The following is a 17,480-nucleotide window of genomic DNA, read 5'->3' as shown; positions in this document are numbered from 1 at the left end:
GTGTTTCTTGGTATGTGCTTCATCACAGCTACTGAGAGAGGGGTAGTGCAGAGAATTTTAAATTTAGAAAAGTATTTTTAAATATTCTGCAGTATTTGGGTTGATCATTAGGAAGGCTGCTTTGAAAAAAAGCAAAGTATAGGTTCTTCACTCTCATCTTCCCTCAATATGAAATCACTGAGGAACAGCCCAGTGTATGGCAGATCTTCACATCATCCATGTGCAAACAGGGTGAATTTAATTTCTTCCTTTGTTGTTGTATTTGTGGTCCAGAATACACCATATCCCTTTATCAGAGGGAGGGATTATCCTGAACAAGGTGATAAGTTGTGTGGTTAGATGCTGAGGTGCAGCCCAAGGAGGTCTGGTGTTCAATGGCAGAGCCTTTAAGTACTACTAAGACAGTGCAGCCCTGCCTCATGCTTCCCTCAAAAAAAGATGAGGACATTGCCTGTCACTCATTTGCATTTTCATGTGATACGTAACAATCACATTCTGGAAACTCTTCCTGCTGTAATCTTGTTTTGGAGACTCTTTCCTCCCTTATTCCCTCCACTCCATCACAGACAATGAAACTTCCTGGAGAAGATTAAAGCTGTTGTTACCCCCTGCCTTAGCAGGGTCTGGTGTCCTAGGAAGGTGCAGGATAGTAGTAATTCTGGATGCTTCTGGACTGCAGTCCAAAATCTGCCAGAATATAGGTAGGTGCCTTGCCAGCATCCATCTTTTCATTGGAGGTGGTAGGAAAGACTAAAATTAATCTCCTCCAATTTAGTGATTGAATTGAGTCTTCAAAGCTGGCTCACAAACTCCTGGAAGAACAGTTGAGTCATTCCTTTTTAAATATAATATTTGCTGACTTTTGAATGTGATCTCCTTTCAAGTTCCTTAACCATTGCCATACCTCTGATTCTACCTGTTTTATTCCCTCCACTAAGCAAGAGGATATTGTGGGTCTGGCTGTTTCTAGGACAGTTTCAGAATTGCCTTGTTCGTGGGTGAATCATAAGGCAGAGGCAAGTGATGATCTGAAATACTGCTCTGCTTCTTGCCATTCCTACCTTTTAGGAAGGCTTTCAAAAGATAGATTAAGTGACATGGTCAAACTCTGAGTCTTCTTCAGTACACTACATCTTTCCTGTTAGGAAAATTTCTTTCCATATAGAATATGAGTTGAAGTAGTTTTTGGCTTGATTTTGTAGTTATTTTATCTTATTTTTACACTTTTTCCTTTGAATTGTAGATGGAAAATAGCTCAGAGCTGTAGATTATGATCTTGGCTAAACTGAGAGGTGTGTGAAAATGAGGTGGGAAAGTTGAGTGATGAGGGTACTCTGGGAGTAATTATATATATTAATAATTAATAATATTAATAATAAATTATATTAATTTCTCTGTGACCAAGGAGTATTAAGTATATTGCCTTGTAAACAGGGGACTTGATCCTGTTTGCAGCCTCCAAATGTCATTTTAAAAGTAACAAAGCAGGTACTTGGTAAGGTTCCCACAACCACCAGAGTGAGCAGCGTTTCAGACAGTCTTCCTACGTGTAAGGCACTGCTTCCTTACTCTGGTTATCTTCGTGTGCTTCAGTGGAGACAGCTGTCTCATACTGAGCCCTTTACAGTCCAGGTACCCTTTTGATCTTCTGGTGTAACGCTGGTGAAAGTACACAGCAGCAGAGCAGGTGTTGTCTGCTGTCTTCAAGTGGATGTTACTGTGTTTTGGCCCTGCTCCTGCTCTGGATGAAGAAGATTGAGCTCTGTTGTGGTCTTCAACTTCTGCTAACCTTTGAAACGTGAATGTCAGAGTGTTCTGTTGGGTCCTTGTGTGGCAGGGTAAAAGAGGAGTTGGGCTTAGGGCAAAGTAGCACTGATGAGCTGCTTGGAGCCCATGGCCAGTGACTACACTCACCTCATCCTTTAACCTTCTTCAGAGCCCAGTGAAAACAGGTAGCTCATCACTGTCCTTGACAGCCACCTGGTCCTATTACTCCTCTTTGGGAAGAAACTGGAATGCTGTGCTGGACCAGACAGAGGCAGGCAGAAAGCCAGGGGGGTTTTTCTTACACACACCCAGTAGAATATTCAGTTTCATGGACTAGTATCTTTGTTCTTTTAGCCTTACCTTTTTCAAATGGCCACAGAACCTTCAGCATAGCAAGGGGATTGCATAAAAGGTTGAGATTATATATGTTTTGAAGAGACTGAAAAGAGCACATTCTGTTTATGAATGGTCACTAGGAGAGCACTGCTCTTCATAGTGCCTTGCTGTGCAACACAGGGAGCTCACAATGATGATAAAAGAATATAAATTTTTAAAAGGATGAGTGGAAATGTTCTAACATGGCACATAATGGGCTCCTGGAATTCATTGCTGGAGGATGTTGTTATAGCACACACTTTAGTAAGATTCAAATCTCTGAAGATCCACCAGTGCTCAGGTCTAGAGCAGGAACACCTGGGCAAGCTGGGGTCACAGAAACTTACTTCTCCTGTGGAATAACACTGCACAGTCCACCAGTTGCCAATAGAGTGCTCAACTCTGCTCAACTCTACTGGCAAAAACAGCTAGACTACTTCACGACTCTTTTTGAGGTGAGAAACATCCAATGTCTCTGAGCTATTGAATGTAGGAAAACCTCAGGGAGCATTTTCCAGCCTAAAGTGATTTTTCTCTTTATCTGCAGGCAGTTACTTTTTCTTTCATCTGTGAAGAATGGAAAATTTCTCAGTTCTTCTGCTTCTTCTATGCACAGTCATCAGAAAGGATTCAGTCTTGATCCTCAGCACATTTAATTCAATGGACTTTTTCCATTAACTTTGATGGGTTTTGTTTCGCTCCTTTTGCCAAAATGGCTTCTCAAAGTGCTTTGAGATCTACAGATCAAAGTCCTGGATAAGCTAGGGTAGAATTTATTATTATTGTTCATCTGGAAGTAGCTGAGTTATTTCATCTTCTTACAATGACTTTATAAACTCTGTTGCCAGCAAAAAGGGAGAGAAGATGCTGGGCTTAGTCACAACTGCCTTTGCAAAGGCTGATGCACTTACAGACATCATCAGAAAAGTTTGTGCTGTTACTTGTATTCCTGATTACAGCTAAAGTAGTTACCAGCTGCTTTGGCAGTTCTGAGCTGGGTCAGACTGATCTGCCACAACCAGCACCCATATCCCTCACATTTATGTGTGTTTTGTGAGTCACCACCCTCAGCATCAGGTCTGCCCATCACCTTCCTTGCAAGCCCTTGTAAAGCTGTGCAGTGGAGCTCCCCAGGAGCAGTTCAGGGTATTTGCAGAGATTCAAGTTCTTCTTAATGCAGTCTGTGTAAAGGGGATAGAGATGCAGACCACCATGCAGTCACACAGGCTGCATGTTCTTATCCTGGGCACAATGCTCGTCACAAGATGTGGGGTGCATACACCAAGCCTTAGTGAGCCAAGCCAACACCCAGCAGCACAGAGAGAAAAGTGCATGGGTCTCAGTCATCAGAAAACATGTCCCACTCTTGGGCCTGCTGTTCAACTTGCAAACTTCACTGTGTGTCTCAGTGCTATGAACAAGAAGTAAGCTCTGCTTCTCCTTTTGCTATTTGGTCAGTGGAGGGGAGAAGAGAAACACAGGGGAAGAAAAAACCTGAATATTGGATTGAGTGTAATAAATGGTTTCTCAAATTTTAGCTACTGCTAATGAGCTGTAAGGAAAAATAATATCTCATGGTATGAAAGGCATACTGTCAAACTGAGTGACAGGGCAATCTTGCAGCTATAGAATTTGTGGGAGAGTGTTCTTATTTTGCAAGTAAGGGTGACCAAGGGCATTGCTTTGTCTTCATTCTGTTAAAATACAGTCTTCAAGCCAAGAAAGATCTGATGTCCAAGCAACTACACTCAAATATACATAACATATATTTTACATATTTATACATATATACACACAAATATAATGTTTCCTTGCAGTTCATTAACAGTATGTAAAATTTGGGAAGCCATTTATTGCAATCAATCCAATCTTAATTTCTTTCACACTGTTCTGCCCCCCTCTACTCCACTGCATAAGTAGTAAAACATATGCATTTATATTTAAGTGCACTTGATTTTTTTTAACTGGGATGATGAAATATTCATATACCAAGATTAGAAGCAAGTAATACATCTGGAGTCACTCAATCCCCTACTGGTGCATTTATTTAAAGAATAACTTGGTGCCCTCAGCAACCTCAGAAGTGGTCCCAGAAATCAATAGAAGCACTGAGATGTTTTTCACTTCTATTAAAATAAAACTGTTGGGGACAATTTATAGCTGCAAATACAGTATCACATCAGCCACAGTCCAGCTGGGAAGTGAGTAACTATAGAAGAACCATCATAATCTTGTTGACACCCATATACTCAGAGTATCTGCTTCCAAACGTTTTCTGAGTTTTCTGTGCACAACAGGTGCTGCTCTGCAAAATAAAATGTCTTGTTCCAGATCTCATTTTTAGAGAAGATATGTTCAAGGTTTTTTTTTTCTGGCTTACTGTAGAAATAAATGAATCAGTCTGTAAGAATGATTGGGGAAAAAGTAGCAAAATGCCATCACAATTACCTTAAAGGAAAAAAGGAAGGAATGTTGAGTAGACAGACAGCAGGACCTAGTTAAGCTTCTAAAGAAATTGCTGGAAATGAAATTACTTAGGCAATTGAAAAGCAAATGGAAATTGAAAGAATTTGCAGGACAGATTTCCACACCAACATGGCAAAGGCTAGACAAGTGCAAGCAGAGAGCTTCACCTCCAGTAGTGGAAGTGATTCTGTAGGAACCTGGGTTTGTGTCTCTGCTAGGAACATTTTTGGTACTAAAACTACAGAGTTGTTTCCAATATGAGCAGAGGTATGGTGCTCAAGCTGTTCCTCATTACCCAAATACATTCTTGCTCCAAAAAAACCAGGCTGTAGTGTATTGGCAAAGTACAGCTATGCTGGTGCTTTGGGATTTTAAACTTGGGATTTCTGCTGATACAATTCTGCTTCTTCATACCCCTGACCAACAGAGAAATCACAGTGGTTAGGGTCAAAGGGGAGTAATTAAGATAGAAAGCAAAACCCTGGACAAAAAGCTCACTTTAATGATGTCAGCATAACTGTGCTGCAAATGTAACTGTCTGTTTAAATTACAGGTATCTAGACCTCCGAAAATTTGGATCAGTTCCTCATGGAGGCTTCGGCATGGGGTTTGAACGCTACCTGCAGTACATCTTGGGAGTTGACAATATCAAAGACGTTATTCCTTTCCCCAGATTTTCTCACTCCTGTCTCCTCTAGCTCAGCAGTTGATTCACATGGAGAAAACCACTGGTGTAACTGTGTGTATTTAACATACCAGGATATGACTGAGTGTGTTTCAGTGGGAAATCAAGGAAGTTTTTATATCAATTAAACTCTTGGTCAGTTTAATACTGGGTTATTGAAAATAATGTATGTTCTGGTGAGATTATGGAAGGACACTGGCAGTTAATTTGATAGCAGCTCATGTCTTCAGTGCACTTCTGGAGTATTAATAAATCCCACTTAACTAAAGGGTTATGATTCTCATGAGACTAGTACATGCCATGGAAGTACTGAACAAGCACTGAAGGTAGCAGGGGGTTTTATGTGAAATATTAATAAGGAAGTGTGACCTAAAATATTGTCATGGCTGTGATACACTTGCTACTGCTACAGTCAGGAAATGGCTACTGTAAAACATGATTCTCCCCTCTCCGAGTTAAAAGCAAATATTGTTTACCCTGGAAAAGTCAGCCAAACCTTGCAAGGAACAATGTCGTACTGGAATTGCTGGAATGAGTTTGTTGAATGATGTTTGATTTTGTGAATCATCAATAAAGATGTACACTGGGTTGTTTTATAACTCTGTATGATTTCTTCTTCTGTTATAAAACTGTAGCTCTCAGCATGAGAGAGTGTCCTTCAGTGTCTGGTAGAGGTTTCATTTTCTGTGTAACCAAATTAGTTGCACAACTTTTGCAGAGGGCATCTGTTTTCTGTCTACAAGAAAGCACACATTCACAGCAGACAGAAATGTTCATTTAGATGAGAGTCCATTCATCCATCCATCTCTCCAGAGCCAACTTGCAGTTCATGGTGGGGTTTTGTTGTTGCTTTGCTTTTCTGTTGTTGTTGTTGCAAAAACCTCTCATGTGCTCATTGGACCAAGCAGTTTGGTCTGTATTGTGAAACAACCAACAGATGCTCCCAAGCACTGCTGTGTATTAAGTAATTGCTTATCACTATAGGATCTGAACTCCTTGGCAGTCTCTAATGGGTTTATGCTCTCAGCTTCTCTGCCAGGTAAAGAAATACTCATTTCTGTTTTGAAGACAGTATTATGGGAAGAGCAAGTGACTTGCCTGAGGCAACTGGAAACCAGTGACTTATTTGGGACTTGAACTGAGGGTTTCCAGCATCCTTCTTCCCTTCCAAATGATCACAGTCCAGCAAATTATCATTTGCATAGTGCTTGCTACTCTGGAGCCCACTATGGCTGGAGTATAAACCATGTATATAAAGGGGTAAAGCAAAGTAGTGGCTTTCCTGCTGATGAACCCCAGGTATATGGGCACACACTACAAGAAGTGGCTGCAGGACAGCCCTGAAAACTTCTTTTCCAAGTAGATGGAAGAAATTGAAAAACTGTAATCAACTAGCACTGCACTGGTAATTCTGCAGTCACAGTTCTCTCTGGTAAGGCTGTGCAGAACTGCACCTGCAGCATCTAAAAATACCTGTTTATGTCATGTGGCACCTGCCATGTCTCGGTGTGCTCCATGGCTGGGGTTTTTACCTGTTATGATCATGCAAGCAACATCACCATGAGGTCATTATTTTGGGGGTTTCTTGTGTGCACTGAGACATCTGCATATCAAGATGTTTTCATGTCTCCTTCATCCACTTGATTAGGCAGGTGTTAATTGTGTGTTTGCTGGTTTGCATTTCCCAGTACAGCCCTGAGTTGGCAAGTCTGGTTCCACAAAACAGTTTGAGCACCTGCCTTCCCTTTGAAACCACTGAGAAGTTCCCACATCAGACACTGAAGTATCTTCCTGCATTTGGACCATCTCTCCTTTAGTATGTTGTCTAAAGTGTTATTGCTGGCCTTTATGTTTTGGAATTACTTCTCAGCAGAAAGATGTGGAAAGAGTACAGCTGCCAAAGAGCCCCATCCATAGCATGTTCCCTAAATGACTTGCAATGAGCAGGTGTCCTTATTGAGGTCCTTAGTCACTGATTCTGTCACAGTCACTGTAAATGACAGTGGCTGAACTGGAAGCCTAACTTCTGAGAAGAGAGTGGGGTGATGGCAAAACATCTGCTGTCCACTCTGCTGGCAATCCCCAACAGCAGCTCTGGGCTGCCTGCGTTGGTTTTGGCATCAAAGGGAGGTTGTTGATTCTGCTCTGAGATGCCAGATCTGATGGGCAAGGTGGGGCTAAAAGCGACAGGTGAAAAACAAAATGTAAAAAAGGAGACAACGGAAGGTGCCAAAAAGTTCTAGGTTTATGTGACATGAGTCACAAGTTACTGGGAAGGACACAACTGCTTCAAACAGGTTTGCAGGGTGGCTGTCAGAGTGACAGGGCAAGAACAAAGAACTGGTCTAATCCACCTTTTGTTCTTTGCCATTTTCAGAATTTGTTGCATGACTGAAGGTAAAGGTAGAACCTTTGATTTGCAGATAAGTAGATGTAAGTAACAAAGAAGTAACAAGGATGCACTGTGAGTGGTTTTTTGTGAGTTTCCAACTAGGTATCCATGAGGAGCAGTCTCCCCAGTCTTCTACATGTCCTGATTCATTTCAAGGTGCTTGATGAGCTGGGTATCCAGTCAGCTAAGGGGACATTGCCCTTGGGTCCAAAAGCTAAAAAAAACTACCCCTGGTAATTTGGCAGATGAAGCAGGAGCTGAGCAGGGTGGTCCCAAGAGAGGTAACCGGATGGCTCAGAAGGGGAAGAAAAGGTTGTCTAGTCTTGGTAGCAGCCTTCAACATGTGCTGGTTTTGCTAGTGGTGAGAGAGAGAAGAGGCTGAGGCCCTTTTTGCATTGTGATACTGCTGAGGGTTAACACCGAGATTGGCGTTCTTGTGAGAAACTTAATTTATGGGTAGACAGCAAGGGTGGGAGCCACTGTTTCCCTCCAGGCTGGCATTGTTCACCTCGTGCTATGTATATATAACATGGACTGGTATTGCCAAGGAATGTGACATGTTTTTTCTGGGATTTCCATGTGGAATGTTGTGAATTTCCTTTGAATCTCCTTTCTAGAATGAAACGGAAGTTAATCTGGAGGACGGGGAGGTCATTTCTCTTGGACATGTAAGCAGGGAAATGCACCAAGATTTTAATTTAAGCAGCTTTCCTTGCTACATCTTCTCTTAGAGTCTGCGCCCTGACAGTGGCTGAAGCCAGATAAAAACTGTGACACTTCTTCAAATACAAAGCTGTTACTCTTCGCACACAGGAATCACCTCTTAGGCTGACTGCAGTGCACAGTGGGGTTTTAGTGCTAGGGTGTTTTTAGTGCCATTAACAGTCACTTCTCAAGCCCAGGTGACTAGCACTGTCTCTGCTAGCATCATTTTGTGAGTATTTCTTGAAGTTTCATTTCCTCAGTAGCCCATGCTTGCCTCTTTTCAAGTTTGTCCTCACTTTGAGCTTCAGAGGAAAGAATGAGTGTCATTGATTACTGCATCGGTAGCTTTGCAACATTAAAACAGAGTGATGGGAGATAAAAGAGCTACACCATAAATTTTGCATAACTAAATGCCAGCCTCTCAGAAGAGTGTTTAGAGGAAAATGTCTGGTTTTTTCACTTCAAGAATATCAGATAATCCCTTCACTTAATTTTTTAATGTGTAAGATCAAAGTATCCCAATGTACTCTATTTTCAATTGAAAAAATAATACCTGCAGAACTAACACCCTGTTCCAGTCTTCTCATTTTTAAATCCACAGGAAAGCAAATGCGCACTTGGAAGCTAGGAGCAGAGATTGCTGTTCTCTCCTTCATGAGTTACATTGTGATACTGTGGCAGTGCTCAGATCCTGGGCAGTTGTACCTTCTGTATAAGCAGAGACAAAAAGGTACATGAGCCACGTGTTTAAACATCAGCAGACCAGCATAGGGATTTTAGCTGAATTACCTGCATTCAGGCCCCCAGACCTGAGGGAAACACACAGCAAGGTGCCCAGGTCAGCAGTTCTCTCTCTGGTTTATTTAGTAGTAGTTGTAATTTATAAGGCATCACTTGTTTGAGGGAATGCCAAGACTTTGATGGGAAGCGTGAAGTACAGTTTTGCTTGCTGGACTAATATTGATTGTTTTGGGAATACCCTATAGATGTGCTTTTCCTCAGGGGGTGAGGGGGAGCTAATTTGCCAAGAAACACTTTTGTCCTTGTTTCCATTAAATGTGTATATAGAGATAAAAGTGGCTTTGCTGTTGCTGAAACCAGTAACAGCCATTATGACTGTTGTTTTAGCCTTTACCTTACACTTAGGGACAAATGAGAGATGGGTCCAAAGGAGAAATAAGATTTTGTATAAAGATTGACAGAGTTCTAATTTCCTCAGACCTATCCAAAGCTGCTCAAGCCACAAAAATGGTGGTCTTGGGAGTGAATTTATTGTTTTCTCTTACTGTTTGTTGCAGAGCCATGACCTTCAGAAGGGTTGTAAAGTTTTATTTTATGATCCTGCTGATAAAGAGACATATGTAATTTACTATATGCGTTCTTACAGACTTGGCTAACAACAAGTTTGACCCAGAGTTCAAAGAAATTATGGCTCCCGTTGTTTTATGGCTGCTGTGCCGCAGTGTCTGCTGCACAAGGTGTACAGAAAAGATGCTGTAAAGGGAGAGCTTTCACATAAAGGGCCAGAGAGGGACAAGACTGTATGGCCATTTAAAAGTCATGTACCAGCTACATCAGAAATTGTAGGCTCTATTGTGAGTGAAATACGGATGAAATTACTTTAGAATCCATGTAGCTCTTATTGCTGACACTATTTTACTGCAGAAAATTGAGGCACAGAGCAATTAATCTGCTTGCCCAAGGTTAAGGAAGATGTGTGGCAGAAGCATGGAAGTGACCCAAATCAACCAAATCCCTGCTTGGTGCCTGCTCATGAGACTTCCCTCTATTTGCCTTTGGGTGCACTGCCACACCAGAAACAAGGCAGGATGTTTGCAACTGATCTGGTTTCAAATGCATTTTTGGCATTTCTAAGATCCTAGACTGTGCTTCAGCGATTTTTATCTATCCCTGTATGTCCTGAGGCCTTTCAGAGATAGCAATCCTGCTGTTTATTTTTATTACTCTTAAAATTGATTTTATTTCTGAATAATTTGAGGCAGCCTATAGAGTACATTTTTAATTTTATTTGCAAGGCTTAATCTTGCGCTTTGCTCTACATTGATATCTGTGTCTTCCTATTTTCAGCAGGTTAATGTATTGCTACTTGTGCTGAAAGAATGGAGTTCAGAGTTTTTAGAAATCACTGATCATACAGGTTGCTGGCAAAAAAGTATGCAAACTGCTCAGAATGTGGTCTGGTAGGAGGCTTTGGTAATCATGTAAACATTTAAGTTTCAGTATGGAACTATTCCCTACTATCTGTCATGGCTTTAAAAAGAGGCTACATTTCTAGTCACAGTGGAAAATAATTACACTTGACTGACACAATGTTTTTAGGTAATACTTCCATGGTGTCTTTACCTTCAAAGTGATTTTTGACTAATAATTCCAGTATCTCTGATGGCCCTTTGAAGATCCTGGGCTCTCTGTGCTCAGTACTGTGGTTAAAGCTGTGTGAAGCAGGCATATGATCCGTATTTTTCTGAGACACAGGTATCCCATTTTCTGCTTGTCCCCCAGCTTTGCTGCTGCTCCGTTGATGAACGTTGTGACCATGGGCTGCACATCCAGGCAGGAGACAGCTGAACTCCCACCACAGCCAGCCCAAAGGCTGACTGACCCCTCAGTGTCAGTGCTGCCAGGGCTGTTCACACAGCTGGGACACTCCAGGTCAGTGACAGATGAAGGGACTTGCCAGAGGCTGTGGAGGGAAGCAAGAGTCAGGATGAGGGTTTCATTTCCAGGCTGCACTATAAGAGCTGAGAACAGGTTTCTCCCATTTCTGCATGAAGTTACAGAAACTCAGTGCTCAACTGGTAGCCAGTTTGCAGCTCCAGGAGATGCAGCTGTGAGAACTTACCTACTGCAGAGATTCTGTCATCACTGTAACCAAGGAGGTCTCCTTTTGGCAGGTTGGGCTCACATGATGGCATCTCTGTGAAGCACTTGAAATGACCTCTGCAGCTGTTTAGTATAAATAAATCACCATGTGCTTTCAGGCTGGCTCAGCAGCGTGTAAGTGGCGTCATAGCTGCCGACATGGGGCTCTGCACAGCAGCTGGAGTTCTGGGAAAAACATGCTTTAGGTGCTTCTCTGTAAACATGCATGGCTGGTGCTTTTCCAGATCACCCTACAGGGCTGAACTTTGCCACCTGCAAAACTCAAATAACCACACAAATCAAATCTGAGGGCCTGGTTTATACAGTGGCTTCAAACAGTCTTTCAAATTCTGTTATTACTAATGGCATTAATAAATTATTAGTGTTCACGGTGATTTAGGAAGTATAAGGTTGAAGTATTTAACAAATTTCATGGGCCTATTTGTGAATGAACTTGATGGATGACTTGCCAGGCAGGGTTATGATGCCATGTCCTTGGAGCACATGCTAAAACGCAATGTTTTTAGCACTGCGTTACTCCAGTCCCTAATTGAGATCCAATACCATCTGTAACAGTGCTGCCATGGATAAAAGGAAGAAAGTTTGTGCTAAACCCTCTGAGATAGAACATTATGAAGTGTTCATTTCCCAGATCATTAGAAACTTAAAATAGCCATCTGGCCAAAAGCAGAGATGCATATGCCTGCAACCACAGCTTAACAGCATTCAGCTGGGAGGGTGGCTGCTGTGCAGCATTTGGGACTGGCAACTGCAAAGCAGCTTTTGCTCTGATCTCAGTGAAATCTCTTCACACTTTAGACTTCTAGGAGATGTCTGTTTAAAATGCAATTGACATCTCAGCCAGGAATATAATAATACACTCTAGATGGGCTAAAATGCTTTGAAACCACAAGGGCATATCCCCTCCATGCACTGCTCCAGTGATTATTTTCACTGTTAAAAAAGCAAAAATATTTCCATATTTCAGTCTTTGTTTGCCTGTGCTCAGCTTCTTTTGGGAGTATATTGGTGTGTCTTAACTGTCAGCATTTGAGGGGCATTACAAAAGACAACAGGCTCTTGAATTTGCAAAATTTGACCTAAAGCATGATGGCTTTCACATGCTTCTTCCATGACTTGACACTGGTAGCAGCTGGGGGGTCTGAAAATAAGGTCTTTATGCTGCTGGCTGTTACATTTACCAGATGCCCCTTTCTCACCTGTAGATTACCTGCAGTAAAGCTGTAGGTCTGCTATAGACACAGCATTCTGTATATTCCTGGTTCTCAGATGGTGAGAAAATAGAAAAGTGGAAAATAGGACCTGGGCGAATCCATCCTCAGCAGCCACTCACTCCTGCTCATGGTCTCAGCTTCCCTACCTGTATAGTTACACATAGTTTGTTTAGTTTATAATTCTAAAGGCTCACATGCATAGTAAGTCTGTGTTCCAGTAGTTTTAGTTCTAAGCTGTGCACAGTCAACAATTGTAAACAAATGTAGAGATATATATTCTAAGTAATTTACACTTTGTAGAAGAGGCCTGGACATAATACAATGGCAATGACTTCCTTCTTCTAATAGAATTTTTAGTTCATTATATTGGCTGTACAGGTCAAGCTCATATCCTGGAGGGGTGTCACTGGAAGGAGGAGTAGGGGGAAAGCATCTGTTTTTATTCTGGCTTCTGTTTTCTCCAGCAGATATAATGGCACATGACCGTTGAGCCAACAGTAATCCAGTTACAAAAGTCTTCAGAGTTACTGCACCAACCAAATTAAACTTGATTACATCCAATTGTGCTGAGAAGCCAGACAACAGCTCTTAGCTTGGGGTGAAGTAACTTCTTGCAATCGCATGTGGGGAGGCCTTGCAGGGTGTCAGGAGGATAATTGCTCGTTTGCTCTACCACAGAGCACCATCTGCTCTTGAAGTAATGCCTAAGGATGTGAGAGTACACCGGGGTCGGGTAAGCAGGCAGGGCAGCACGGCAGAGATTTCTCCCTGCCTGTTTTATTATCATTTGTTTTATGGTTGCTTGCCCTGGGTCCAGCTGTGCTCAAAGCCCCATTGTGCCAAGTGGTGTCCATAGAGGGAGTCCTTCCCATGCCGAGCTGCCGGTCTCATCGGGGAAAAACAAAGATGAAGTGGCCTTTATGCTTATGTCAGAATAGTGTCTGTGTCCTGGAGCATTGCCTGGTGCACTTTCCACCAAGCAGTTGTATAATGGTTTTCTGTTTTGAGGAGGTGAGAAAAAAATGGGAAACCTCCTAGTTTCCCTCACTTCCGTGGTAAAAATAGCAAAAGGGGGGGAGAGGTGGGGGAGAGAAAAAAGTAAATGTAGCTGCCAAAAATGTGTCTGGATCCAGGCAAGGAAGTTTGCATGAGGAGCTCATCTGTCCTAGAAAGAATCACCAGGTGCAAAAAAAAAACTCTACCTGAGTCCAGAATGGACAAACGCATTATTAGTGTTCTGGCCCAGCTCAGCTCCAGGCAAAGTTATTTCTAAGTGTCTAATTTGGTGATAGAAGTGGGACTGGGCTTCAGTGTTGACTGAATAGGAGTAGGAAGTCTTCTTTGATAATCTTCAAGTGTGAGGACTGGAAGTGTCCTCCAGCTGCATCCACAGACGCCATGCAGCTCAGCACCCCTGTTCTGCCCGGGGGGGGTCTGTATCCATTCTGGATGGGATGTGCTGGTTCTGGCCAGGATCTCCAACAGAGAGAGCACAAAGAAAGCCTTGAACACTACTGACCTGCAAGCCATCTCTTCTCTGTTTCAGGCCTGTATTAAGGCATCAGAGCTCTGATGCCCCTGTCTTTACCACAACACTACTGAAGATGCTTCAAACTGTCTCATTATCTGATCAAAGCACCTTGTGCTACTATTCCCTCTGCTCATGGAAAGCAGCCAGTGCTGCTGGAGCTGCTGTCTGTCACAAGAAGGAAAGGACTGTCTTGTGGTTTGGCTTCAATTGCAGTCATTCTGGGGGGCTTGCTGTGCTCTTCTACAGAGGGTGGGAAGCTTGAAAAGACTTGAGTTCTTGAAAGAGGTGATTTTTTTTTTTAACCTTGAAAAATTCTTCATTAAATCAAAAAGCTGCTCCCAACCCGCTCTGCTGCAGGAACTGTTGCGTGAAGATAAAGTCAGGTCTTATTGTTGTGGAGCTGCATCTCAGGAGACTGAGCATTCGCTCAGAATTAAAAGCAGGCAAGGAGCACCAAGCAGCAGCACATTTCTCAAGCCTTTCCTTCCCCCTCCCCCCCCCCCCCCAGTCTGTTTCGGTTTATATAAACCGCCGTATAGGCATTTCCAAGGGATTTGTGCCTGGCTGGGGTAGGTAGCCCGAAGCGTTTCAGCCAGCTGGTGCCTAATCCACAGGAAATGCCCGGTGTCTCTATCCCGACTGCTTGCACCAGCGGCTGGGAGCGGAGAATTGCTCCGCTTGCAGCTTTCCCGTCTGCCAGCAGATGGCACAGCTCATTTGAATAAATTTGGAGCAGGAAGGAGTAGCCGTGGACATTGTGGTTTCTTTCTAAGAAGTTCTGATTTTTCGGTTTCAGACATGAACAAGAAACCACACTGAAGGTTACGATTAAAAACCCCAGAGGTTTCTGCAGAAGAAAGTGTCACTTTGTCGTGCACACCAGCACACTAAGTACAGTACAAGGGCTTTTTCTTATAAAAATGTTTCTCTCTCAGCCTTACCCTTGTTCAAGGAATATTATTTCTTATATGGCATCTCTTAATTTCTCCCTTGCTATGTCTGCTAATTCTGCTGTTCCTCCTTCAGTTGCTTCTGCTGGCAGAGATGGATTCTCAATGGCTTCGCATAACTCCCTTGTCAGGTTTTTCCAACACAGGGCTGTGGTTTTCACACAGTTTTCCGCCAAGGCTGCTGGCTGTTAGCTCACACTCCAGAGATTTACGCAGTCAGCTGGGGCCAGCCTGAGTTCATTCTCCACTGCCGGTTGGAGGAACAGCTTGAAGTTGGTAAAAACTGTTACGAACGTGCGAGCGCTGCCAAATCGAGCTTTGCTCATGACAGACATGGTCTTTAACTCCCAGGGGCACTGAGGGTAGCGTTTGTGTATCCTCCTGGCCAAAAGCTTTAAGGAGGGCCAGCATTATAAGGCGTTGTAATGTTACATGCATTGGATCATATGTAATCTGGAAGGCTGATGCCAGAATTAACTCACTGTTCCCACTCTGCATACAGCCACAGTGGAATTGGGGAGGCACGTTCACGTGCAGCATCTTTGTCTGAAGCAGTTTTCTGCACAGAGCGTATATTACAGTTGGACTCGATGATCTTGGAGTCATTTACCAACTTTAATGATTCTGTGATTCTTTGTCACATGTGAGAACAGCAGCATATTCAAATGTACAGAAAATGCAACTCATTTCCCATCCAAAAGTCCCAGCAAACTGAGATACCTGTCAGGTATCACCAAAAGCATGGGAAAAAGAATTCACAGGGGTACTTCATGTTTTGAACGCTGTTTGGATATATCTTGTGATATAAGTCAGTAAATGTGATCCAGAATAGGGGATGAGTGGAAAGAAGGAATAGTACAGCAAGGGAGCAGGGCAATAAACAAAGGGCTGTCATAGAACATGTAGAATAATTCATTCCAGTTCACACAATGATAATTATGGAGCATTTCTTTAAACATCCATCACCCAAATGAAGTGTTCCAACTCTGTGTGGTAGAAGTTGTTATAAAAATGCAGACAGGGTTCTCTGCAACTGGTATTCAAACTGATACCACTTTGCATTGGTGTCAGTATGAGTGGATTCCTAACCTGTGAATCATTAACATACACCATGGGATAGTTTTGCATGATACCTTTTTATTAATCATGATCATCTGTTCTTAATTGAGTCTTTCTAAATACCCAATATCTCACTGGCCTCCCTGAAATTTCTGTGTTTTGGGAAGATCTCTCAAGGGCAGGACACCAGGACACAGTTTTCTCTACGAATGCACAAAACCCAGGAGAGTTTGCAGGTGAGACTCTGGCTCTCGTGCAGTGTAAATTGATATGGCTCCAGTGCAGTGAATGAGATGATGCTGGCTGAGGCCAGCACAGAACTGGTCTCTCCATCCTGCCCTGCTCTCAGCCCCATCACACACACTGCACTGGCAAGGATGGGCAAGCTGATCTGAGCATAGCCTCTCTCTGCAGAGATTGCCCAGCGCTGGAATAGGATCAAGCCCTTCCTTTGGGTAGTGAGAAAGCAGAAAAACCTTCCTATTTAGCCTTTGCATTTCACTGGCAGAAAAACAAAGCTGTTGAGAAAATACATTCCTAACAAATGACTGACTTGTTCTGTAAGGGGTTATTCCCCTACTTTACGCATTCACAAAGATGATAAACAACATATGGCTTAACCGGGCTGTCCCCATCTTGAAAAGAGGTGTTGCTCCTACCTCCCAGAGGCACTGCAAGTTGCAATTACTGCTCTGAAGTGATGCAAGATCCCTGCTCGAGCAATGTTATATAAAGGTTGTTGTTGTGTGACATACAATAGCACATCCAGCCAGCATGGAGTTGTTATTGCACCAGCTACAGCACAAACACATAAGGAGGGACCATCCCTGCCCACAGAGGTCGGACAGGCAGGGAAGCTGAGGCAGGGATGACTGAATGTGCCCGAGCAGGTTTGGGGCAGAGCTGTTGTATAGAGACAGGTCTTAGAAATTCATCCCTACAAATTGTTGCGTTTTCCACATAAGCGTGGGCTAAGAGGACTCAGTTTTTATGGATGCCATGCCCAAGTTTTGCTTTAAAGGGTGCAGTGAAAGCAAGGTTAGAGCATAATCCAACTCGAAGGGCTGTGGAGAGACATTTTATTACTGCCTGAGCTGGGGAGGGGAGGAGAGGATCAGGCTTTGAAATGTACAGTGTTTCTAGATCTAAAAGTTGATAGTGAATCTCAGCCAGGGTATAATACACTGTAATACAAAACCTGGCTTGTCTGCATGAGACTCCAATGGCAGTCAAATCTCCTTTCAGTGGCCACTGCTCCATTACTTTAAAATCAATAATAAAATACAAAGCTTTTATTGATTCCCCTCGTGGTTTTTTATTGCTATTTTTTTTTCTCCAGGAGGGTTCTTGGCATCACTGGTGTTTGGCTGTTTCTTGCTCAACCTCTTTGTTTTCCTATGGCACCTTCATCTCAGGCACAAGCCCCTGAGCA

The 17,480-nt window shown here is 42.9% G+C and overlaps 1 protein-coding gene across 2 annotated transcripts in view; it reads left to right on the top strand.

The window, feature by feature from the left end:
* NARS2 (asparaginyl-tRNA synthetase 2, mitochondrial) overlaps positions 1–5,892 on the top strand; it is a 48,701-nt gene extending 42,809 nt beyond the window's left edge. For both annotated transcript variants that reach the window (XM_058825737.1, XM_058825736.1), the window contains exon 14: positions 5,162–5,892. In XM_058825737.1, the coding sequence (XP_058681720.1) occupies positions 5,162–5,306 (145 nt within the window). In that variant the 3' untranslated portion in view covers positions 5,307–5,892. The remainder of the gene's footprint in view (positions 1–5,161) is intronic.
* The last annotated feature ends 11,588 nt before the right edge of the window (positions 5,893–17,480 follow it).

This window comes from Ammospiza caudacuta, chromosome 2 (assembly GCF_027887145.1).
Source record: "Ammospiza caudacuta isolate bAmmCau1 chromosome 2, bAmmCau1.pri, whole genome shotgun sequence".
Classification (NCBI taxonomy): Eukaryota; Metazoa; Chordata; class Aves; order Passeriformes; family Passerellidae; genus Ammospiza; species Ammospiza caudacuta.
Note: the sequence above shows the minus strand (reverse complement) of the source record. Positions and strands in the feature narration are given on the sequence as shown.